Below are 26,937 nucleotides of genomic sequence, written 5' to 3'. Positions count from 1 at the left end.
TTACCTGTTGATGTGTTCTGTACTAGCCTAGGTGCTGCTTATAAATGTGTTTAACTGCAGACATGAAACCCAAGCAAACAGCAACTAATCTCTGTTTCAGCTACTCCTAAGGATTGCAACAGTCTCAAAGCAAGACCAAGATCCAGGTAGTGTTTGTTTAATTTCTGCTTCAATGCCCTTTGTGCGCTGTCCCTGACTAGAAATAAACCCCCCAACCCAAAACCTAACCCACGATCCCCTTTTCCCTTCCATTTGAAGCTAAGAATATGGGTGAGTTCACTCATCACGAGGGGCCTGACTGGAGCCTGCAGTGTGGCCAGGGAGGCTCTTGGTTTCTGTGTGTTTTGGTGCTGGAAGAGGGGCTGCTGCTCTCTGGCCGCCTGACATGAAGAAGGGGCCATGTGATGTGACCCGGTTGCTGCAGGATGATAACGAATAGGGGGGAAAGTAGCTTTGGAAAGAGGAGAGTATGGTTAAAAGATAAGTACCACTGAAACTTCCTATTGTGACAAGGTGAACACCAAAAAATAAGTCTGGGGGATAAAATCTAGAGTAGGGAATGAAAATGTTTCCACGATGTCAGTGAGGCTCGAAACTTTGGTTAAGCAGTGCTTATGGTCTGTTTCATCCTCTTAGAGCCTGTTCTCAGCTTCACAGTTTTTAAGTCAGTAGAGGCTAGTAGAAGAAGGAGAGCCAGTAAGGCAGCGCTGTGGTTGATGTCAGACATCAGAAGGGAGGAGCGAAGTGAAATACAGAGACGCTGGTAGAACTATTAGAACCTCAAAGAGGGGAAATGGTGTTGAGGCTGCTCTTCATCGGTAGACTGCAGTGGGAGACAGGTGTGTTACATGTGTGTTACGCTACATGTGTGCTTTCCAAGTTTTGCTTTGGCTCTTAGTGACTTTTTTCTTCCTTTGGCTACTAGATGTATTCCTGAGAAAGTGAATTTGAATCTGATCATATTTTGTATGCTTAAAATACTGCCATTTAAGGAATTCTTGTCTCCTTGAAAGTCAAAGAGTTATCCCTTAGTTTATCTTTTATGTCTGGATTTTCCAAGTTAGAGTTTTGTTTCCTTGTTTATAGAAGGTACAGATATCTATGTTCATATTTCTTAAAATAATAGACACTAATTCATTTTGGTTGGAAAAAAAAAGGTATAGTCCCTATTTCCCTCTCTGGCCACCATATTTACTTATCCTGTTTTTAAAGGATGAATGGATCTCTTACATATTGGTCTGTGCTGGCTTCAGGATGTAGGAATAGTAACATTTATCTGCCTTCATAGTAGGCAAACCCTTCTCAGAATGGCAGAAATTGAACCTCACAGTATTACTTCCGCTGTCTTCCTCGCTCTCTCAAATCGAGGGAAATGACAAAATCTCAGTCACATTCTATTATTAATATCTCTGGCTAAATTTTATATATTATTCTTCTAGGGATTGGTCTCTTGGTCTAATATGGATGTTTTTATTTTCACTACACCCAGCTGGGTCTTTACTGAGACCATGAGAATCAAATTATTTTCATCCTCCTTTTTAGAATAATAAAGTTTTGTAGAAATATAAGGGAAAGGGAAATCACCTTTCTAACACTGCTGCATTCATCATTTTGTTGATTCCCTGCACATTTGTGTTTTAATTGGTTGCAGTCATAGTTTTACAGTATCACTTATTGGATATTCATTTAACTTCCCATATAAAAATATAAATACACAGGTTATATATGGAATTAAAATGGAATAAGATGTAGTATGAGATCGTGTGCTCAAGTGTATGCATGTATGTATATACACACACGCGCACACATGATTTATACACACACACATTATTTTTTCTTTCTTGAGTGGAAAATGTCACTAGAGCTATATCTGGCATAGAAAGTTCTTTCTAGCCAGGGTCTCTAATTTCCTTTTTTAATCAAGAGTTCCCATTTGAAAACTTTGTTGTCCTTTTCAGTGGATTCCCTTTTATTCTGGTTGAAAGGATCAGAGCAGTCTTCCTGTTAGTTCCTGCCTGCCTTTGCCTTGTCTGTCTTTCCAGTTGTGTTACAGGGACCACCCCAGAGCATGTCACATGCCATTATGGTGGCTTTATTAAACATTGCAACCTTACATGATAAAGAAAACTCTGGACTACCACAAAGAAAACTTGAGGAGGTTATTCAGGAAAATAAGAACTTATGTCAAAACCAGCTTTACCAAGAACTGAATTTACTTAATAGTAATAGATTCTAATTTCCTGTGCCACCGTAATAGCTCAATACCAAGACACTTTTCTGAGGCTAATCTGTCTCTAAGACACCTCTCTGACTCAAAGGTCATTTTCTTCTTTGATATGAAGTTAGCTCAGAAGCTGAATAGAATAGATGTAAGACATACACATGCGCTTCTTAGAAAGCCATATTGGGAACTCATCCACAAATTTATTCCTAAGCAATAGACTAATGTACGGAGTTGAATTAATTCAGAAAATAAGTAGGGCTCTAATAAATAGTCTAGCTGCTCCCGCCCAAAGGTTTCTTCCCTGGCTCATAGGCAGTGTCAGGACATTTTAAAAATGGAATTTAGAAACTGAGACTGGAGTTTGAGTGAAACCTATGTAGCTTTCTAGTTATTTGATCTTTAGCAACCTACCTAGTTCCTTTTCATTAAATGCCATTAATTGGAGTTACGATCTCAGAAATTGCTTAGTTAGCTCCTGCCTTGTTACAGATTGAGGGAGAAGGTTAAGAGGAGGCTTTTGCTTTGAAAATTTCCCCAAATCCATATTTCTCATGGTAAGACAACCAAGGTCCCTCAGTCTGATTGATGTGTGTTTTCCTTTCCTGAATTTCATCCGTGGCATAGTCCGTTGAACATTTGATTCTTACTCTCAGTTTATCTGTCCCAGTTCCATATGTGCCTGTTATCACATTTGCATGTAAACAGGAGTAAAGTTCTGTGATCAGTTAATACTAGGAAGCCCTTCTATTAAAATATGGAAGTACCTAAGCAGAAGGATTTACATGTTATTCTTTTTAACAATTCCAGTAGAAATGGATTTGAACTTACAGAAAGCGTTTCCTCTGGGGTAAGTTTAGGTCTAAGGTATAATAAGAGCAAAGAGGTTAAAAAGGGTTGTGACTCAGGGTTGGGGATTGGGTGCTTGTTGCAGCTGGTGTGGCGTCCAGGGGACAGCAGTGCATGGCTGCTCTGGGAGCTCAGCAGGCCTTGGCAGTCACTTTGACTTTTGTGGATATTTTCCGTTTCAGCCCAACTTCAGAGAGTAAAGCTTTGCTGTCTCCCTTCTGACCTTGCCTTATTTTGCTGCAGATCTTACTCTAGCACCTCCATAGAAGAGGCCACGAAAAGGGGCGAGGACCCTCCCACCCCGCCACCGCGGCCACAGAAAACTCATTCCAGAGCCTCCTCCTTGGATCTGAATAAAGTCTTCCAGCCCAGTGTGCCAGGTGAAGTTCCCCTCTGCACCCCAGCCCCTCCCTTTCCTGTTGGAGTCAGTGGATGGGTGTTGCCACAGAGGCCTCTGTGGGTTCAGAGAACAAGTAAACCGGGCCCAGCTGGCCTTCACGTGGCTGGGGTGTCCTCGGGAGGGAAGGCCCCTCTAGGCACATAGATACCACATGTGTCTGGAGCCTTGCCCACACGTGCTGTGGACCAGAAATTATGAATTTCTATACCCAGAGGATGAAACGCTTCATCCCCAGACAGTGCACTGAGTGTGTGGCCGGGGTTGCCATCGTCATTTCCTCGGACACTCATGCCTTCTTCTGGGAAAAGTCTCAGTGACAATGCCTGGCCGGAATTTTCTGCAGTTTATCCTTCTGGTGAAGATCCTGTGTCCTCCAGGCTTTAATGCTTAAGGGGCCTCGCTTTCTAAATCTGACTGATGGTTCGCTGTTGGGTGTGGGCATCTAGGGCAAGGTCTCCTTCAGTTGGGCTGCTCTGGAGCTTCTGGGGATGGGACTTGCTCGAGGCAGCTGCTGTACAGCTAGCTGAGCCGGAGGTGGGGAGGGTAGGGGGGCCTGTCTGCTCTCCTGGCTCCCTATGAAGAGGAGCCATCCTCCTGGGGAGCCTGCGGAACCACAGATGGGAGCCATGCCTTCACGTGAGTGAAGGTGCTAGCATACAGCTGCTGTCCCAAGTGTTATTTTGGGAGCCGCAAGGGCCTTTCCACTGACTAATGCAGGCAAGCTATAAATACAATGATTTCCTGGAACTTTCTCTATGTCTCTGTGCATTTTAAATCAAGCCAACCTCAGATGCTAGTGATTTGCAGATGATTATCTTTTCTACTAAAGCAAGAAAAGACTCTCCTTGGCTCACACATTAGCATGACCCCTGTGTCCCAGCAGAGCTCAGCATGTTTTATTTGTTCTAATAAAGTGCTCTCCTCATAGTAAAGTTATAGATTGTTTTTTAATATACCAGAATCTGGAACTGTCTATGAAATTTGATTCTCTGCCATGAGTCCATCAGATAAAAATTTGTCTTGAATTTTTCCCCATACTTTGATCGAAATTCTGGCATAATTTCATAGTAACTGGTATTTGGGATGGGAGTAGCCAAGGATGACAATGCTATAAAAATTTCACATGGCTGGTGGATGATGACCTAGAAGAGTTTTCTGTGGATGCAAGAAGATTGAAACAATCTGGGCAGAGATCGCCATAACATTTTCCTTGCAGGGAGAGGGGCTGGAAACATACCCTGCCTCCCTCAGGCTGCCTCTCTCTCTCCCCACGAGGAGTGCCAGCTATGCTGGAGAATGGATGGGCTGTGGCCTTTACCGCATGGCACCCTAGAGTTGGAGGGAAAAGACTGAATTTGGAATCCAGCTCAACTGCTTATTAACTACCTGATTTTCAGCAAGTGGCTTACTCTTTTCTGCATCTCAGATTCCTAATCTCGAAAACCCGGCCAACCCTCCAGAGAATTACAGGGTGTTGATGAGATAATAGATGTCATTCAGGTGGTGCCATGTTCGGCCTCTAGGCACTCACTCCCACGGAAGACCAGAAGACCGACGGGGAGAGGGGGTCTGAGGAAAGCCCCCGACTCCCTGACCCCACGGTGGGACAGTTCTGCGACTTGTTCCCTGCAGGCCACAGGATGGCTTGCAGAGGGACCGAGCCACGGGTCGCCTATGGCAGTAGCTCCTTCATTAACACACCTTGTCTGGGCCTGCTGCCCTCCTGCCCTGTCATGCTTGCCTCATGCCCAAATCAAATGCCTGCTCCCGCGTCCCCATGGTAGGGGCTGCTTTCAGGAGAGCCTGAATTCAGACGGCTTCTCTTTACATCTCCGATGTTGATATGACTTCAAGGGAAAAGTATTTTGATTTTGATAAGTGCCAAAGAGTAGCTAGGTGGGTGACATCTATATTCAGAGCTTAATTCCGTTGTCTTTCCAGTACAGGTTTACACAAATGAAATTTTAATGAGCAGTTTAAATTGATCACACGAGGAGCATAGTGTTTCTGCAGTATGAAGAGCAGGTGGTACCACTGCATCTACTTCATTTATTTGCCTGTGGGTTAATTCCCACAGGAAAGTACAAGCATCTGTCTAAACTGTGTAGAATTTTAGGGCATTGCCTATTGCTAGAAATTACTTACTAAAATTCTGACAAGCTAGGGAAGCGCAAGGTAGAGTCGATATCAGTGACCACAGCCCCCTCAGTGAGAACCGTGGTGCCTGTGTAGTCACCCCTCTGCTGCACTGGTCTTTATGTGTCACTCCAGCTAAGCTGGGTCACACCGTGCTTGCTGTCCTGTATCCTGAGCTTCCTGATTAACCCTCTTGCAACTTCATAATAGGGGCTGCGTCATTTCTTCGTGCTTGTGTGATGCTGTGGATCGTGCCGCATGGGGGGGGGTTCTCTCTCCCTGTCTCCCCCCTCCTCCTGCTCCTGTGTCTCCCTCATAGTCCTCTCTCATGCTCACATGCTGCTCGCCTCTCCTGCCCTCCCGTTTCAGCTTCTCTCCTCTCCCCCCTCAAAGGCATGGACCTCTCTTCTCCAGGCTCCCCCCACTCCCACCTCTCTCTGCCCTCATTTCATAAACAAGGTACAGGTTATTTGTATCTTTGTTTCTTCGTCTACTTATTTTCTTGGGCTGAAGTTGGAGATGCCGAGTCAAAGGCCATATACCTTTGAAGTGTAGGTACAGGTGGTCAAGCTGTGCTGTCAAAAACTTGTACCTATTAACCCAATGCTAACATTGCCTGAGAGTGTTTCCTCACACCCTCACCAGCACTGGCTAATCTTCATCTTTTTAATCGTTACCTATCTGATAGGCAAACGTTTGCATTCCCTTGATTCCTAGTGAGCCTGAACATCATTTCATATCATTATTGGACATTAATATTTCTTCTCTTGTGAATTACTGTTTGGAGGCACACTTAGCTTCTGGTGCTCCTGCTCTTTGCCTGACCACAGGGACCACTTGTCTCCTCTTCATTTTTCCTATGAGGTTCTCAAGTACTTGGGAATATGAAGGTGGCCTTGGGGAAGCTAAGCTGACCTGCTCCTTCATGGGGTCCATGTCCTTCCAGCCCCCAGTACCCCATCTTTTGGCTAACTTTATCACTTAAGACAGACGCTACATAGGCCATCCTGTTTATAACAATAGAAGAATGAGGAAAAGTAAAGAAAACAGGGAAGGGTGATGTGCGTTGAAATAAGATGTGAACTTGAGTTGGAAAGAAAATGAAGCTAATGTTTAAACATTTTTTTTATTGGAGTATAGTTGCTTTACAATATTGTGTTAATTTATACTGCACAGCAAAGCGAATTGGCTATACAACCTTGAAGCTGATGTTTTTAAAAATGGCAGTGTGGGACAGTTGGCTTTAACCCTGATATCTGCAAATAGGGTGTGAACATGTGATTTACAGGAGCCTCGACTATCCCAGGGCTCGAGATAGGTAGGTGCTGGCATTACACCTAAAGCGTGTGCTTTCACAGGGAGAAGCTGGCATAATAGGATCGCTGTGTGGAAAAGGGAGCTTGCCTTTGTCATAGCTGATCAGGCCGTGGAGCCACCCTCTCACAGTCCCATGCAGCTGCTCTGTTGGAGAGAAAAAAATGTGCAAGAAGGTCTAAGGCAGTGATGATGCAAGCGTGCGAAATCTAGAGGCAGTCAAACCCCGGACTTGCTCAGTGAGGTTTAGATTTTATAGCTCTATACTTAGAGCCATGTAACATGTTTTATTACTGAAGTTCCTGTAAGAAAAACCAGACAGCAAAGATGATACTTTTTAGAGCTGTAACCTCTTTTTCCTCATTGAAACAGTTGTTTTCATAAGGCTTTTTCCCAACCCCCCTCCTAAAAGGGTTTCTTCTTTTCCACTGTGTGGGATGGGAACTCGCCTCCTCCCACTCTTGACACTGCCCTGCCTCCTCCAAAGCCATGGGTTTGCAGCTCGAGGTTTCCATAGTGGCAGCCAGCTGCCTCAGTGCTACACACAGCTCTGTCCAGCCATTGAGCCTCTGCCTGGCAGAAGGGACGGAGATTGTGTGGGGGAAACATAACCATTCCTTTAGAGCTTCAGACCAGGAACCTTCACCATGTCCACATAAATCTAACTGGGGGAACTTAGTCCCGCAGATAGAGCTAGCTGCCAGGCAGTGGGAAAGGAAGTCCCTGGCAGGGCCACCACTTCCCAGTGCCACCCTGCTTACTTTAAGAGAGGGGAGTGGATCTTGGTGGACAGCTCTTTCACCCATCCCATATGGCCAAGGACATTGAGAACCACATGTTAAAACCCATTACGATAGCCAAAGAAGATACATCCATGGGTAGTATCTGCCCATGGGTAGTTAATGTCCTCTCTTTGTTTTAGACATACTGATAATAAACGTTCACTCCATGGTTAAGAAATTATGGTACATCCATATCCTGGTCATGGAGCTAGTTGATGGTGGAGCTAAGGCTTGAATTCATGCAGTCCAATGCTGGAGCCTATGCTCTGCTGCCTCAAGAAGGGACAAGTATTTCTCTTCTCTCTACCCTATTTGCCTCTCCCAACTTGTCTACTTGGTCAGATATTTACTAGGCATGTCTCTCTCTGTTCAGCTGCCTCTGCTGCAGACTGAATTCTTAAGAGAGGGTAGAAGGCACAATGGCTATTATTTCTGTTGGTCGCAGGCCTCACCCTTCGTCACCAGCCAGCTGAGGACTGACTCATCTCCAGATCTGGGCAGTTGGCTGCCACTGCAGTCATTTGTCTTTGAAGGGCCAGAGAATGCCTTCCAGCTTTCTAGACCTGAATCCTTGCTTTCAGGCCTGCTCAAAATGGAGGGGTCTATCGTGAGAAGTAACACACTCAGAATTCATAGTGACAAGAGCATTAAGGTTTTCCCCTTGGGCTTCTCAGTAGTTGATAGATAAAAGGTGTTGGCTTTTATGAAAGGTATAGTGTTGCTTTGTCGTGAGATTTGAAGTCTAGAAGTTCATTAAAACATAGAAAAGTAGATGTGAACCGGCTGTTGGGCTCAGTGAACATTTTTGGAGATAAAAATACAGTCCAGGGGCTTCAGGCTTGTCTGTGCCGGTGTTCAGCGTGTTCATCCAAAACTCAACGCCAGCCTCAGCGTTTGGAAGCTGTGGTTGCAGTGTACTGTCTGTCTTTGGCTTCTTTTTGCCTTTTCCTGTTCTGTTCTCTATTTATAGGGGTTTCTTTTTTTTCCAGTAAATTATGTGAGAGTTTCTACAGTAGCACAGTGTATGATTTGTATCTGTAGAAGACAAAAAGCTGGAGGTTTACAGAGGCTTGCCGAGGTGAGGGTGCAGCCCGTCCTGCCATTGGGCAGGGTGCTTTCTCTTTTAGATCCACCGTCCAGTTTTACAGCCCTCCCTGCTGGCTGAGTGCTTTAGCGAAGAGGGAGTGTGGGGAGGAACAGGACTGGAATCTCTGGAAGATGCAGTGGGAAATGTTAGTATAACCTTTATTTTTAAAATGCTTATAAAACTCATTTGAGTAATGGAAAAATACTTTCTCATGTATAAAATTCATACATTACGGATGTGTCCCTTAACCTCATCCCCACCAAGCCCAGTGTCCTCCCTGGGAATGTATTTCTCTGATATTTTCTAGTGTGCTTATTAATGTATATGTGTAGCTATGACATCATTTTTTTTTGTATTTAAAATAATTGCCATCACGCTGTGCATGTTTCCCCCACGCTTTTTCATGCTACGTTATTTCTTGGAGATATGTGTATGTCAGTACTGGTAATTTTGTCATTCTTTTTATATGTGTTCTATACACTGGCTACTCTGTTAAAACCTGTATTGTGGAAAATTTCAAATGTGTGTAAAAGTAGAGAACCCCTATCCTCATGTTATTTTGATGCAAACCCCAGATAGTGTATAGTTTTATACATAAATATATGTATCTCTAACAGATAAGGCCTTTTAAAAAATGACTAAGCCTTTATCATATGTAACAAAATTAGGAATAATCTCTTAATATGATTTAATATCTAGCCAGCATTCAGATTCCCTGAATTGTCTCCAGTATGTCTTTTTATAGTGGCTTGTTCCAGTCAGGATCCAAACAAGGGTAACATGCATATTGTACTTGTTTTGCCATCTGTTAAGTCTCTTTTTATTGATAGGGTCCTTCTTCAACCCCTCCCATGCTATTCATTCATTCATTCATTCAAAGACAATCATCCACCCTGTAGACATTTCCACGTTCTGTATTTGGCTTGTTCTCTGTTCTTCCATCACCTATATTTCCTATAAACGAGTAGATAGGTCTGGACTTGATTAGAATCAGATTCTGTTTTTGGCAAGAAGACTTGCAAGTGATACTGTGTACTTCCTATTGTGTCACATTAGCATCTAATGCCTCTGTTTGTGTCATGTTTGATTGATCAGTGGGTTCACGCAGTATTAGCCTGATTCATCCATTACGATAAGGATCCCCAACAGCCTTTCAAATAATGGTTTTATCAGGTATTGATCACCATTGCCTGCATCTAGTGGCATGTTAGTAAATGTTTAACAACTAGCGATTGTCAGTTTTTATGGAGTAAACATTCTTACCGTGGGCAATTTCACTCTTACTGATGGGTCACTGAATGTGGGGTTGGGACAGATCTGCACAGTTGGCTCTCACAAATGGTATGAGCTGTTTCTAGCAAACCACTGCTTAGATCCGTGACTTCATTGGTAGTTGCAAAATGGTGATACTCTGTTGTATTTCTTTTACCTTTACTAAATTGGTCTGTGGCTTATTTAACCTTTTTCCTATTGTTGGACATTTTCCTTATGACCCATATAAAACTTGGGAGCTGAAGAGTACCATGAAACAATTTAATTCTCAATATATCACTAAATTCCTTATATGCATTTGAGTGTATAGAATTGTATGAAAACTGAAATAGACTTCAGTACTGGTGACCAGGAAAAGTGTCCTATTCATTTAACCAATACTTACTTAGCACTTAACTGTATGCTTGGTACTGTGGAGAATTCCATGGATATGGCCACATCCTGCCGATCAGTGTTACAATTATATGTGAGAAGGGTGCTGAGTCTGGGTGGTTTCTAACTAGGATGATCTGTGGATGTGTTGGTAGGAAGGAGGAGGACGTGCAGACTGTGAAGCTAATCTTTGAAGGGTAGATATGATTTTTGAAGTCAAATTCTATTGCTCTTCCTTTGATATCTGACTTGGTTCAGTTTTTATTACCAGTTGCCTGGGAGGCTACTAAAGTAATCTCCAGTCTGGTTTGCTTGCTTCGTTCTTTACTTCATAGAGCAACAGGATTAATTGTTTTGAGCACAACTATGATGTGTCACCTCCCTCCTCAAAACTCTTCAGGACCTTCTGTGTAATCACTAGATTCCTTTGTCTTGACAACTGGACCTGAAGCTATTAGAGTACATGAATTCAGTAAGGGACACAGTACCATGGCCTGGCATACCCAGGGAGGAGTGTATTTCAGGAGAAAGTGGAGACCGGAAGTCTAAAGTCTGCCGACTGGCTAAAGAGAATGGAGACTAGGGGAGAAGCAGTTCGTAGGAAGTCAGAGTAGTCCGTTGGCATGGTAGAGTTAATACGGATTGCAGAAGGTTGTGGGGTGATTAAGAAACTTTGGTGTGAAGTAGTCATCACAAACTCATTTTGAAATGTTTAAGACTAAAAGTTGGTTTGACTATACGTCATCTTTTAAAAATTCATGATGGAAAAGAGACAGTTTCAATAGAATCTTTTTCCAGGTTGCCTGTCTGCCTGCCTGCCTGCCTGCCTGCCTGCCTTCCTTCCAACACACACACCTGTGTATGCGTGCATGTGCTTGCAGACACACACACAGCTGGTGATTTAAGGAGTTTAATAGTGAAATGATTAGGAGAAATACATTTATGTAAATATAATAGAAATGGAACTTGACTTTCACTGAAGTTAAATCTTATGTATTTTTGTTATTCAACTCTGTCTGTGTCTCCGTTTGAGACCTAATTAACCCTTGTCACATATCCCATGGTGTAGGAACAAGGAGTTATTGGTAAACACTGGCAAATCAGTTCTAGAATCATAGAATGTCAGTGCTGAAAGAGAACTTGAGTTCTCTTGTCATCTTGGCCAACTCTAATATATTACAGGCTAGGAGACTGAGATCCAAAGAATGTAATTGCTTTGTTCTCCATCACAATCCTTTGAAGATGGGGAATCTTTGTTCAGTCTTTGTTGCAACAGATTTAGTATCAGAGAAAGCAATCTACATTAATTTAATTTGGGGGGCATGCCTTACTGTTTTTCTATAGGTAATAACACTAATTAATATCTAAAGTTTAAAAATATATTAAAGAATAAATTCAGTGCCCACTATATGCAAGAAACTAATATCATTTTCCTGTGTTTCCTTCTATGTGATTTACAGTGTTGGACACATTTCCCTGAGGTACTTTAGGGAGACAGGAAAGGAAGTTTTGCCTTCATAAATACTTGGAGATGTTAGGAATATACCTATTTTTTTAATGCTTAAAAAATTATTATCAAAAACCTTAGATATATGTATAAAACAGGGAATACAATACTGAACCTGTAGCTTCAACGAATACCAACTATGGCCCATCTTGTTTCACCCATATTCTAATATGATTAATTATACTTTTTCCCCATTCTTAGCTTTTAAAAAAATACTGAGTAAGCAAGGTCCTACTGTATAGCACAGGGAACTATATTAAATATCCTGTAATAACCTATAATGGAAGAGAATCTGAATATATATATATATACACACACACATATACATATATATGTATATGTGTGTGTGTATATCTGAATCACTTTGCTGTATACCAGAAAGTAATACAACATTGTAAATCAACTTTAGTTTAATATTTATTTATTTACTTATTTGGTTGTGCTGAGTCTTAGTTGTGGCACTTGGGCTCCTTAGTTGTGGCATGTGAACTCTTAGTGCAGCATGTGAGATCTAGTTCCCTGACCAGGGATCGAACCTGGGCCCCCTGCATTGGGAGCGCAGAGTCTTCACCACTGCGCCACCAGGAAGTCCCGACTTTACTTCAATTTAAAGAAAAGAACTATTGAGGTATAATTTGCAGAGCATAAAGTTAATCTATTTTAAGTGAACAACTCAATGATTTCTAGTAAATTTATGAAAATTTGCTGCTGTCACCATAATCCAGTTTTAGAACATTTTCAGCAAGCCAGTAATATCCCTTTATGCCTTAGAGTTAATCCCAATGCCCAGTCCCAGACAGCTACTAATCTACTTTCTGTTTCTATAGATTTGCCTTTTATCGACATTTCATATAAATAGAAACATACAATATGGGATCTTTTGTATCTGACTTCCTTTACTTTGTATAATGTTTTTGAGGGTCGGTCATCCACATTGTAGCATGTATCAGCGTTTCATTTCTTTTTATTGCTGAATAGTATTTCATTGTGTGGCTGTACCACATTTTGTCTATCCATTCTTCAGTTCAGTGGACATCTGAGTTGTTTTTTCTTTTTGCCTATTATGAGTAATGATGTCAGGACTTGAATGCATGAAAGTCTGTGTGTGAACATATGTTTTCATTTTTCTTGGCAAGATACCTAGAAGTGGAATTCTGGGTGTATGCTACATTTTATGTTTAACTTTTTAAGAAACTGGTTTCTAAAGTGCATATACTATTTTACATTCGCACCAGCAGTGCTTACTATTTCTTCACACATTCACCAACACTTATTATTATCTTTTATGTTATAGCTATTCTAGTATGTATGATGTGGTATTTCATTGTGGTTTTTTATTTGAATTTCTCTCTGATGACTAATGCTATTGCGTGTCTTCTCATGTGATTGTTAGTGATTCTTATGTCTTTTTTGGTGAAATATCTGCTGAAATCATTTGCTGACTTTTAAATTGGGTGTTGGTCTTCTTGTTGAATTGTATATTCTGGAGTTCTTTGTATATTCTGGATACAGGTCCTTTATCAGATACGTTATTTGCAAACATTTTCCCCAGCCTGTGTCTTGTCTTTTCATTTTCTTAATGTTGTCTTCTGAAGCACAAAAGTTTTGAATTTTGATGAAGTGCAGTTTTTTAATTCTTTCCTGATCGGATTGTGCTTTTGGTGTCAGAGCTAAGAAATACTTGCCCAACCCAGGGTCTTGAAGATCTTTTGTTTCCTTCTAAAAGTGCTATAATTTTAGCTCTTACATTCACATCTCTAATCCATTTTGATTTGATTTTTGTATATAGTGTGAGGTAAGGGTCTAAGTCCCTCTGTTTATACAATGTGGATATCCACTTGTCCCAGTGCTCTTTGTTGAAAAAATACTCTCCTTTCCCTATTGAATTGCCTTGGCATCTTGGTCGAAAATCACTTGACTGTAAATATAAGGGTTTATTTCTGGACTTTCCATTCTGTTTCATTGATCTGTATGTCCGTATGCCAGTACTACACTGAATATTTTCTAAAGCAGGAGGGTTATGTATAGGCTTGTGAAGAGGCATTAACATGACTCAGAAGGCTAAATATTTGCTACAGTGGCACATTTTTAGGTAGTGTTTAGCAATCTTACTTAAATGAGTTTGTGGTGTGTAGCAGATGCAGAAGCATCCTTTAGTTTCAGTATTCTTGCTTTGCAGCCTTCTAGCATACTTATTCTCGGGATATAGGGTAACCCCCTTGCAGCTGCTTATTTCCCATCTCAGTGCCCTTTTCTGCTCTTTACCAGTACTTGTCCTATAGGTTCAAAATGTGATACTGATTGCTGCATCACAGTAGCCTTGTGACCTTGATGATGTCATTTTACTGCTCCAGGCTTTAATTTTCTCATCTGTAAAGTGAAAGAATGGAATTTGATCTCATTACTTTTCCAGATGCAATCATTAATATTTTCCTTCTTGAACAGTTCCAAGGCATATGTAACTTCATCTCTTTTAACTGGTGAAAAATATTATTCTGCTTAACAGAGAATTTAATGATTTTTTTTTTTTAGGGTAAGTCAGTCATTATCAGGGGATCAGGGCAGGTGTTGTTGGAAAGGTACTCCTGCACACACTTTATCATATACGTAGGTGTATATGACATCTAAACCCATCACTGTGTGTAACTGGGTGATCGGGGGGGCAGGGATAGGCTCACACATGCTTTTGTGATTAGAAAGGAGAGAAAGAAAGAACAATTTCTTTTACAAAGAAATAGCCATTTTTATGAACTTGCCAAGAAGAAGAATGGTCCTTACTGATGAAATGCTTGAAGCTTTGCATATGGCCAACTCTCTACTTGATTGATACTTAAAAGTTTAGGTCCCACTGGCAGGCTTCTTTCAACATTTTCCATCCTTTAAGGTCTTTTTTTTTTTCCCTTTTTTCTTTTGGCATTTGAATGCTTTTATTTTCTTCATAAAATATTCCTAGTTTGGGGGGGATGGGAGCCCTTTTCCACAGCTGAAGTTATTCCAAGTTTTATTCCCCTAAAGAATCGGCTTTCTGTTCCTTGAAGCTTTCAATTGCCACATCTGCTGCTTTATTTCCACTCAGTAAATTGGAACATGTTTTCATTTAGTCATTGATTTGGGGCTTTGTAAAAATCTGAAGGAAATTGGTAAATAGACAGTAATATATATGAATAATATTTTATTGGAAAATTTCTAAACATAATAAAGTAAGAGGGTAAAAAATTTTAGAGGTTAGTGTTTTGGATGAAGCTACTAAGAAGCTGAGATTCAGCAGATCAGTGTCAGAAAATGCACATCTTTAAATAAACTTGATAAACACTAGAAATTATTACTGTGTTTTGTGAATTTAGGATTAAATGGTAGTTTCTTTCATGAAATTTTTAATCTGTCTTTCAAGATATGGGTATTTATTATTTCTTCCCTGATTACACATATAAAATTTTTTTAAATTCAAGTGTAGTTGATTTATAATGTTATCTTACTTTCAGGTATACAGCATAGTTATTCAGTATTTTTATAGATTATACTCCACTTAAAGTTATTATAAAATATTGGTTGTATTCCCTGTATTGTATATTATATCCTTGTATCTTATGTATTTTATACCTAGTAGTCTATATCTCTTAATCCCCTTCCCCTATCGTGCCCTTCCCCCCTGCCCTCTCCCCACTGGTAACCACTAATTTGTTCTCTGTATCTATGATTCTGTTTCTGTTTTGTTATATTAATTCATTTTATTTTTTAGATTCCATATACAAGTGAAAACAGTACTTGCCTTTCTCTGACTTCACTAAGCATAGTACCCTCCAGGTTCATCCATGTTGTTCCAAATGGCAAAGTTTCATTCTTTTTTTATGGCTGAGTACTATTCCATTGTGTGTATGTATGTTTGTGTATATGTGTGTGTGTGTGTGTGTATACACATATATGTGTACACACACACCACATCTTCTTTATCCATTCATCTGTTGATGGACACATTTGACAAAGCCTTACTGATATCTGGTGTCCCACCTTATTAACTGTAAGACTTTAGGAATAAACTTGTAATTGCTTCATGGCTATGGTAGTCTTTAATGTAAGAAGAAGATGTGTTCTCCTCCCCTCTCTTCTCTCTTTCTCTTCCTTTCTGGGAAAGCAGGTGGTACTACTAACAGGTATGTTGTCAACTTTTGCATGTGTACACAAGATTATTCAGCCAAAGTACTTTTTCAGTTTCACTTTGCGTGAAGGTGTACTTTTAAAAACTTGATTAGAGCATGATGGATAATATATTTGAATCTAATTTAAGGTCAAGAATGGACTGAAAATATTATAAGAAAGATTTTTCACTAAATTCAATTCCAATTATTCACCCACTGTGTACTTACTAAACATAAGGTAGTGTGCTTAGGCACTATGGGAGACCAAAAGATGAATTAAACATAAAATTGGTAGAATGAAGCTAGATTAATATCTCCTGCAATTAAAGGAAATGAACACAGAATCATAAACTCATGGAAGAAATTTCTCAGCAACAACCAAACAAGGAAAGCTGCATGAGCTAATGCCATTTCGGGGGCAAAGAGTAGCAGCTAAGAGAAAAACTGAGGCTTGGGGTGCACTCTTGGCTCTGCCTGCCTCTTTCCAGGAGTATGTGTGTGTAGGCAAATCTTGAGATTTCTTTCTTTCCTTTGTTTTAATGTTTGTTTGTTTGTTTGTTTGTTTGTCTATCTATTTGGTTGCGCCAGGACTTAGTTGAAGCACGTGGGATCTTTGTTGTGGTGTGCAGGATCTTCGTTGTGGCAAGAGGAATCTTTTACTCTTGAGATTTCTTACTGTTGCTCTAAATCTGAAGCAAAGTGGAATGAGTGGAAACTATTAATTTTCCCTTCTCTTGATTGAGAGTCAGTGGATATGACTTCTGGAAAGAGAGGGAAGAAGCTGGGAAAGTGAATAATCACAGCTGATATCCTGATATGATGGAGTTGAAGGCCGGGGCTCCATGCTGAACTGAGGGGACAAACTGAAGTCTGTGAAGTTCTTCCGAGGCAATTGATTTACCTCAAGACTTGGGAGATGGGCTTCCTAGGTGGCGCAGTGGTTGAGAATCCACCTGCCAGTGCAGGGGACACAGGTTTGATCCCTGCTCCAGGAAGATCCCACATGCCGCGGAGCAACTACGCCCATGCGCCACAACTATTGAGCCTGCGCTTTAGAGCCTGTGATCCACAACTATTGAGCCTGTGTGCTGCAACTACTGAAGCCCACGTGCCTAGAGCCTGTGCTCCACAACAAGAGAAGCCACGGCAATGAGGAGCCCGCGCACCACAACGAAGAGTAGCCCCCACTCACTGCAACTAAAAAGAAAGCCCACGCACAGCAAAAAAGACCCAACACAGCCAATAAAATAATAAATAAATAAATAGATAAATTTATAAAAAAAAAAGACTTGGGAGAATGCACTCTGCTACAGAGTTTTTAATGTTGATTATTTTGGTATTTCCTTCATATTTCAAAATAAGGTATTTGTATAACCTCTTGTTGACTTTACAATTTTAGTCATCATTTACTATCTTCCCTGCCCTTTCACCTTTCCCCTCTTCCGCCCTCCTAGTGTAGTTTTATTATCATTTCGGTTAGATTAATATTAAGTGTTTATATTATTATTATGGCTATGTGAGTCATATAGTAAATTTTTCACTTTTCCTACTGCACAGATTTTTGTTTGCTTTGGAGTGAATAATCATCTTGTTTCTTTTTAGTGTAGTTGCCCCTGAATCGACTGTAACTCCCTCAGTTTTCATAAGTTACTTTTATGAAATTCTGAAACATCAGATATTAGTTTCATGTTTTTGAAGAAATCTAAAATGATTGTGTTCTATGCTTGGTATGTAGTTTTCATCATGGCATCTCCTTATACTGTCATCCAAGGGTTCCCTTCCTGTTTCTCCTATGTTGGATCTCCTTTATCCTGTATCTCATGTCTTACTCTTGCTTAGTTAACTCTCTTGTTTTGGTAGACCACATCCTTGAGTAGCTTTCTTAAAAAGGGTACATGGTACTCAATTTGAGACCTTGAATGTCTAAAAATATCTTTAATTGAACCATCATGCAGGCTGCTAGTTCGAGTATATAATCATCAGTTTAAAATCAGATTTCTTCAGAATTTTAATGGTATTGCTCCAATGAATTCTAGCTTCCAGTGGTGTGATAAGAAATCTAAAACCATTTGAACACCTGATCCTTTGTATGTAACCTGCCCTTCTCTCCCACCCCCTGCTGGAAAATTGTAGAATCTTTGAACTCCAGTTTTTTGAAATTTCATGTTGATGTACCTTGCCATGGGTCTGTTTTCTTCCACTGTCCTGGGTACTCAGTGGGCTCTTTTAATTTAAAAACGCATATTCTTCATTTCTGGGGAATTTTCTTGGTCTAGTTAATTCATTTATTACTATTTTCTCTATTTCTTTTTGTGGAACTTTTTATTTAAGATTTCCATGGGTCATCTTCGAACCTTTCTATTAAGCTTTTCCTTTTCTGCTGTCATGTTTTTAATTTCTAAGTGCTCTTCTTAATTTTTTGAATATTCTATTTTCAGTAACATCCCATTATTTCATCTTTGCAAATAATATTTTTTATCTCCTATTGAAGCTTTCCCTGATAAATGTATTAAAAATTTCATCCCTCACTCCTACCCCATTATCTGTCTTCTCAATAGAATATAAGCTTCATGAGGATAGAGCATTTTTTCCTGTTGGTTTTTTCCCCCACTGATAATTTCCTATCACCTTAAACAGTACCTGGCACACAGTAAATGTTTAAATATTTCTAGATTAAACTTAATGATCATTCTGATGATATGAATAACATTAAAATTTTTTCTCCTTATATAGATCTGTCAGTACTTCATTGTCTGCTTATGTTTAAGAATGGGGGCTAAAAAGGTGATTGAAATACATGAGTAAATGGATGGGACCTGCCATGTGTGGGCTGCATGGTAGAATGATCTGGCTGGACCGTCTTGTTGGAGATCTCTTGATGTTGATATCTAAATCTTCCATCTTGGCTGGTCCGGTTCCCTGGAGCGCAGTCTTCTAGTCTCTGGGTATAATAGTCTGGGAGCAGACAGGGAGAGAGAGGGCTGGAAGTGTCTCAGCGTCCAGAGTACTACATTTACTGTTTTCAGTATGGCCCCTGTGCCTTCATCTGGGCCTTGTGTCCTCCCTGGAGAAGAAAGTATTTCTAGCCTTTTTCTGGAGTGGGAGACAGACTGAAACTGTGCAGAATGTGTGAGAAAAATCTCAGGATCTAAACTCCTAAACTGCTCCTGAACTCCTTCAATCTGTTTTTTAAAAATATGGGAATGAAACATAATTGTATAGTTCTTTCTTATGTTAGTTCAAATATTTGTTGGTCATTTACTGTGTTCTGAGTTATCCAGGTGAGTTAGAGGCAGGACATGACCACTAACAGGCAGAAGGGACCACAGGAGCAGGGATCCTGAAGCCCCAAACAGCATGAGGTGTAGCTGGAACCAGATCTTCAAGGGTCTTGTCGAGGTACGCCCTTCTCCTGAAGGGTGGGAAATAGGATCCACTATCAGTTAACTTTCTTTACTTTTTATTACTTCCTCATTTTTACCCCTACTTCTTGAAGAGTTTGGTGTCACCAGTTCTTGAGAACTGGGAGCTTCTCTGGTCCAGATTGGTTACTTTCTGCCTTCTTTACAGCTAATTCAGCTGTCAGTCACTCATCTTTTTTCCCAATTCCAAATTTAAACAATTTAAACAAGAAAATTTAAACAGTTCTCATCACTGTTCTGTTGATGAGGTAAGAGTGAGCTTAGTTGCAAACATTCAAACTAGTATCTTTACTCAAAAGTCATATTTATAGGACATTTAACAAAATATCGGGACAGGAGAAACTAGGAATCCTACACATTATCAAGCAAAGATTTTAGTTTAAAGTGGTCCCAGGTTGATAGTGCCTTTAGATTTCCTGCGGAAGTAGTAGAAGAGGAACCCACTTCCATCTCAGGCCCCGAAGTATTCCTATAGGTAACGTTACAAAGAATACGCTTTCAGAGTTAGGGGTTGCCAAGCACTCTAAGAAGTGGAACACAATGAGAGAGAGCCCGCAGAAGCAACAAAACAGTAGGAAATACAGACCCCTGAGATTTTGGAATTATCAGACATAGGCTGTTAGGTAAATAAGGCAGTATATTGAAGGAAAAGGAGATGAAGAAAATGAGTAAGTAGCCAATCAATTACAAAACTGAAAAAGCCATTTTGAGAAAAAGTCCGAATAGAACTCCTAGAAATGAAAATTTTAGTAATTAAAATAAAATAAAAGACTGGCTTCACAGGACATTAAGTACAGTTGAAGAGGGAACTGGCTAATTGGACAGCAGATCTTAGAAAATTATCCAGGATACTGCACAGTTAATCAAAGAGCTTCAGAAGAAGAGGTAAGAGAAAATAGTAGAAAGACTATTTGAAGAATCACTCAAAATTTCCCAAAGTTAATGGGATGCCTTATGGTTCAGAAATTCCGATGATGCTTAGCAGCTTATGGAAGAAAAACAAGATGAAGAAATATATATGCAGATGCAAGGTAAGATTGGTATTGCAGAGTACCAAAAACAAAGAGTAGATCTTAAAAGCAAGCAGAGAGAAGACAGACTACCTACCAAAAAAACAATGATTCTATTGACATCTGACTTCTCAACAGCAATAATAGAAGCCAGAAGACAGTGAAATGTTATTTTCAATATGCTGGGAGAAAATAGCTGTCAATCTAGAATACTATACTCAGTGAAATCATCTTTCAAGAATGAGGGCAAAATAAAGAGTTTTTAGTTAAATTGACTAAACTTGCTACTAATAGCCTCTCAATAAAGGAAATACTAAAGGATGAACTTCAGACAGAAGGTATTATCATAAAAGAAATTGTAATGGAAATTAGGAAAATTTAAAAACTGAATGATATCCCATATCAAAACTTTATGGGAATATATTAAAGAGATACTTGGAGGAAAGTGTATACCCCTAGATGCTTATGTCAGAAAAGAAGAAAAGCTGGAAGTTAATGAGCCAAGCAACCAGTTTAAGCTAGAAAAAGAACTATTGGATAAGCCCAAAGAAAGTAAACGGAAGGAGATGAGCAGACACGAATTGTACAGAAAGCAGGCATAGAATATAGAGGCTCAAAAAGGTTAAAAGTTGGCTTTTTGAAAAGAGTAATAAAACTTGACAAATGTCAGGTGAGATTGATGAAGGAACTCGCATTTGTGAGTGATAACACAAACAGTATTAGGAATGGAAAAAGAAAATTGCATATGCACACATTAAGATGATAAGGGAGGTTTGAACACCTTTATGGCAATAAATGTGAAAATGTATTAGAATCAATAAATGTCTAGAAAAGTATCATTTATCAAAAGTGACTTAAGAATTAGAAAGTCTGAATAATCCTATAACAGTTAAAGAAGTGAAATCATTAAAAACCTCATTTCAAAGAAAACTGAGGACAGATGGTTTTGCTGTCATGTTTTACCTGACATTCAACAACAACAGCAGCAACAACAACAATTTTCCATCTCATACAGCCTATTCTAGATTATAGACAAGGGGAACACTCTGCAGCCGAATCAAGCGTCGACCATATGAGAAAGGAAACTCACTTGTCAGTCTAACTCATGAATATAGGTGCAAAAATCCTAAACAAAATATTAGCCAACTAAATCTAGCAGATATAAAAACCTGACCAAGTTGGAATTTTCCTAGGTCTGCAAGAGTGTTTTAATAATAAGAAATTCATAGTATAATTTACCATATTAACAACATCAGAAGGAAAAAAATCATACCATCATCTCAATGGATGCAGATGTGGCTTTGGTTAAAATTTGACAATGACTTATGAAAAAAAGTCTCAAAATAAAATAGATGGGAATTTTTGTAATCCATTAAGGGGTATGTACCACAAACCTTCAGCAAATGCCATACTTAATGGTGAAATAGTGATAGCCTTACCTTTGAGATTAAGAGAAGACAAGAATGCCCATGTCACCATTATTATTTGACTTTATAGTAGGTATTCTAGCCAGGTAAGAAAGAAATAGATAAAGGTACTGAAAAGAGGAAAGAAAACTGCTGTTAATATTTATGATATAATGTTATCCAAAAGTATATTCAGAAATATACTCTTACATCATCTTTTACAAAAATAGGGCATTTGTTTCGAAAAATTAAATGATAGTAAAAAATGAAATTAATCAGACATGAATGTGGAGGCCCGTTGTGTTTCTAGTAACTCACAGAGCTGTCAGCAGGTGTCACATGACTAACGCGGTTTGTTTCCTGTCCCTCAGAGATCACTATCTTTTGTTGCCTGATTTCTGGTGTCTTAAAAACTGTTTGTTTTATATTAAGAACATCTACATGTTTGTTTTTGGCTGTTTCAGCAGGGCGGGTAAACCTGGCAGCTGTTACTGTATCTTGGCTTATCATCTCTTGGTCCTCTTTTGTTAATGAAGGGTTGTTTTAACGTGCACGTCATCCTGGAGCAAGGCCTTTCCTTTAAAAGCAAGCATAGACTTTGTGTTTTGTTGGTTTTATTCATTTTATTTTTAAAGTAACTGGTAATTTAAAGGCCCAGTCCATGAGGACCTATAGAGTGGGGTCCTGAGACGGATAATTCCTGAGGCTTTTGCCATTCTCTGTTGCTACATGCTTTGTTACTGAGGGCTGTTCAAGGTCTCACCACCTCTGGAGTTTTGAATCACTGATGTGTTTCATAAATGTTAATGAAAGACAGATTGAGAGAAATCATTGATGGGCCCACACGGTTGTACCATATCCATGCACTGGCTCAGGAGGAGAATCTCTATGAAATTACTCTGAATTACCTTTGTGGAAAGCCCAGAACTCCATCTTCTAGCTTGCCTGTTCTAGCTGGGTCAAATCAAAAGTGATAAGCAAAAACTTTTATTGTCTTGGCACATTGCTATGATTTATTTTTAAGGCATAGAAAGTTATCCAAGTATTAGCACACATATTACAGATTTGGAAATAAACTGCACATAGTTATATAGAGCACGATGTGCTTTTCTAAGGAGTTTGTAAAGAATGTGGTTTAACTTGGCCAGTGTGTAATGATAAACTTATTTCTTGTGTGTGATCATGAGCCTTACTTATAATTCAATAGCAGATGTTTGTTTTCATTTTTAAGTTACAACTCAGACATTCTTGGCTTAACTCCAGTTTTCTCTATATCTCACAAAATTTTTAAAAACGTTAGAATGAAACTTTCAGAAGATGCTTCAGATGGGGCCAGATTATTTTAGAAACAGATTTAATTATCCTTGATAATAAGGATCGGAGGGAGAAAAGGAAATTGAGATCTTTGAACAATCCCTAAATATCATTTTAGTCCATCATTTTCAGCCTCCCCTGCAGCTATCAGACCCACTGACAGGGCAGCAGCGCTGTCTCGTTGGGATTCTGGGTCCTGACTCAAGCTAATGAGCAGTGTAATGGCTGAGAGCTCGGGAGAAATAGGAGAGGAGCCAAAGGGCCTTGAGTATTTGAAACTAAATAATTAACATCAAAATAATGAGGGATTGACTGTCCTTCCCGTGCTGGGTTCCAGTCTCTTTGATCAAAGGGTGTCATTTCCTTACTGTTTTACACTGTCTTAATCACAGCAGCCTATATAAATATTTGGATTTTGGATAGGATGAAAATGAAGAAGTGATTGGAAATAGCATGTACTCTTTTTTTTTTTAATTTAGCCCTCAGATTTAAAAAATTTAAACATGTTTAATGCCATAGCTCTTCCCAGTTAACAAGCGGAAGAGTGCTTTGTTTTGTTTTTGGTGGTCCTTAACAGTGTATATTTTTCTTTTCAGCTTCTAAATCAGGATTGTTACCTCCACCACCTGCGCTCCCTCCGAGACCTTGTCCGTTGCAGGTAGGAGACGACGTTGATTTCTGTGAACTGTCTGTCAGTAGGGAGTTGTCCTCTCACTCTGCTTCCTTTGCGAAGGTTGATCACCACAGAACTGGCTGGTCAGGTTCCCAAGATGATGTCTGGACTGGATGGGGAGAGCAGAGCAGGGTTGAATTTCTTCCTATCCAGCCAGTCCCCAGCCTCATGTGGAAAAGGAATGGTTTCCTCAATAAGCAACCAAGCAAATGTGAGAAACAGTTGTCTTGGCTGTAGAGGTTGCATGTAGGTTTTCATACAGAGAGAGGAGCAGAAGGGGCGCCTCTCCGATTAGGGCTGGGGAACATGGTTTTTCTGTGTAGCATGTGCAGTCTGAGTGCCTGTATTTTCCTCAGTGTTTTAGGAGCTCTGTTAATTCTGCATTAACTAAAAATAAATGGTCATCAGCATGGGGTTAATGCTGTGGTTTGGGCCCGCAGTGGTTTTTTTTAGGGTGGTATTTTCCCTTGAGACAATAAGCTGAACCAGCAGGAGTAGGAGAGTGTCACCCGAATCTGTTTCACCTGTGAATGAATCCCGCCTTACTGACATGTGCTACTATGACCTCATTCATCAACACTTTTTGTAGAGTTGAAAATGAGAAGCAAGCAGCAAATCCATGGGGTGTGGTAAAGGGTGCTATAGAGCCTTCCTTTCATTAATTGCTGCTGAAGAAACTAGCTTTAAAGACCTTCTCTGACTTTTGGCAGAAAATGTTGAGAAATTTCTCTATAAACAGTCCCAGTTTCTACCTCATTGCTCTAAGTAGTTCAGAGCATACCTTTCCATATGGTGCATCTCAGGACTCACTGAGTCACTGAAACCACTTTTTAACATGGGCTTGTCCTTCTTTTAGAGAATTAGATGGTTTTTAGTGTCCACTCAACCTTGAGATGCAAATACCATGAGACAGCGGCTTCCTCCTTCAGTTTGAAGGGTAATTAAAAGCCCCGTTCCTCTTGAGCCACATATAAATAAGTGGATACGCTTTTTTCAGTACTCCAGCATTAGCTTTATGAGAGGTTGGTTAACCAGTCAATGAGTGTTTATTGAGTGCCTGCTATTTATTTACTGCCAGGCTTTAGTTCCATCCTTGCCCTTCCTTGCCTGTGATTTCTACTCATTTAAATGATTAGCTTTGTTTATTGAGCATCTATAATAGCACACCCATTTGTGCTAAGTGCTTTCAATTCATTATTTAATCTTCACAAAAACCCTATGAAATAGGTACAAATATTAACCTTAAAAAAAACAACACATAAGGAAACTGAAGCATACAGGGGTTAAGCAAGTCACGCAGGGTGACTTAAGCTAGTAAACAGTAGAACCAAAGTCCGTCTCATAAAGGTTCCTCCTCCTTCGCATCATTGGAGTGAAAGTATCTGTGTATACATGTAGACAGGGCTCCATTGTGCTGCCAAGTGAGGCTTTCACCACGTCCCCCTAGGAGGACCTAGGTGAGCTGACGCTCCTGCTTTGCACCAACAGCAAACCTGTCACAACAAAATTAGTGGGCATTCCGGAGGTCCTTATCTACCAGCTGCTGGTTTCAGACCAGGGCTTAGGAGCCACCTGGATGAATGCTTGGAAGACTTGTCTGAAAGGGCTTTTGTGACCAGCCTCCTTATGTTTCTCCTGCTGTGTAAGTGACAGTAGTTACTTCCTGGTTGTGAAACGTGCTGCTGCTATCAGCAGTCCTGTTCTGAAGCTGCTCGAGGTGGGCTTCCTGCCTGCTCTGGGGCTTGGTGACTGAGGAGCTGATGGTAGCCTGGGAATTCTCAAGTCACTATTAATGAAAGAGGCTGCTTCTTTGCCGGATTTCCCATCACAATGTAAACAGTGAACCCAGCCCTCAGCCCAAGCCTCCAGCTCAGCTGACTAACTATGGAGATTTCAGGCTACAGAAACAGATATATAAGAAAAGCAGGCAGAAAAGCCCTCCACCACTTCCCTTTCTCCCACTGTACATGGGACACACACGATCAACAGAGGAAGTCCTGGCTGATCAACACACGATGGTGTTTAGTCTTTGTGCTGTGTCAAATTCCTAATATTGGCCCCAGGAGAAATTCACGTGATCACCTGTATGGGGCACCTATATGTTTCAGTCTTTCCCAAACTACTTGTGGTAAAGCAGTCTCCTGGGAGAAATTAATAGGGCTCTGTGGTAAGACAAATTTGCTGCCTCTGTGCCTGCTCAGGGAGATTTGCAGTGCCCACCAGCCCATTAAAGGCTTTGAAGTGCTACGGTAAAGAAACCCAGTCAGTTTTGTTAAAGCTGGCAGTTTTCTAGCTTGTGTGACCATTCATCCCTTTATTTATAAAATACCTGTTAATATCCTGAGGGCATAGTGGTTAGGACACATTATTATGCACCAGCCTTAAGGTATTGGTAAGAACATTTCCAAACATCTTTAATCTGTCACCTCACCTCTATATTATGTGATGAAAGTTAAATTTTTATATCTTTTGCCAGTAGCTTTCCCTAGAAGAGATGAAAATGAAGAAGAAAGTTTACTGCATGTTACCTTGGGATTTCAAATTGTCGTGTTTTTGTTTACAACAAAACACAACAGTTTTCTTCATTGCTTTTCTGTTCCTTCTTCCTCTCTCATGAGGTTATTTTTACCACTTCACAACAAATTTTATTACAGAGAACTTAAATACTCTGAGTTATTCTTTTGCTCTGGTAAATTTTTTTTTTAATGTTCCTTGGTATGTATGGGCAATCAAGCTGACTTTGGGGAAAAAAAAAATATATATATATACTTAACTACAGAGACTTGTTTTATGGAGCTTAAACTGTAGTACTTAGGGGAGAAACCAGGAAGCCTGGTATAATTAAAACTGTTATATTTATTAGCAGCTTTGAGAAGAGATTAAGATAAAAAGTTTTTGGATTATTTTTGCATTTAACATTTTCATATTATTTAACTTGGTAAAGGGGCAAGACTAGGTTATAATAAAGAAGGAAACATTTTATTTCTCCAAAAGGAACACTATTTAAAAAACTGTGTGGCCACCAAGTGGGGAAAG

At 39.9% G+C, this 26,937-nt stretch overlaps 1 protein-coding gene across 3 annotated transcripts in view; it reads left to right on the top strand.

Annotated features, from left to right (window-relative positions):
- The window catches only part of REPS2 (RALBP1 associated Eps domain containing 2), a 202,110-nt gene that overhangs the window by 123,195 nt on the left and 51,978 nt on the right, over positions 1-26,937 (top strand). For 2 of the 3 annotated variants that reach the window (XM_057719141.1, XM_057719140.1), the window contains exons 12-14: positions 101-146; positions 3,314-3,450; positions 23,825-23,886. In XM_057719141.1, the coding sequence (XP_057575124.1) occupies positions 101-146; positions 3,314-3,450; positions 23,825-23,886 (245 nt within the window). The remainder of the gene's footprint in view (positions 1-100; positions 147-3,313; positions 3,451-23,824; positions 23,887-26,937) is intronic. The other variant, XM_057719142.1, reaches the window with a different exon arrangement.

Source organism: Hippopotamus amphibius, chromosome X, assembly GCF_030028045.1.
Source record: "Hippopotamus amphibius kiboko isolate mHipAmp2 chromosome X, mHipAmp2.hap2, whole genome shotgun sequence".
NCBI classification, from domain to species: Eukaryota; Metazoa; Chordata; class Mammalia; order Artiodactyla; family Hippopotamidae; genus Hippopotamus; species Hippopotamus amphibius.
The sequence above is the reverse complement of the archived record's forward strand: the minus strand, read 5'-3'. Positions and strand labels throughout refer to the sequence as shown.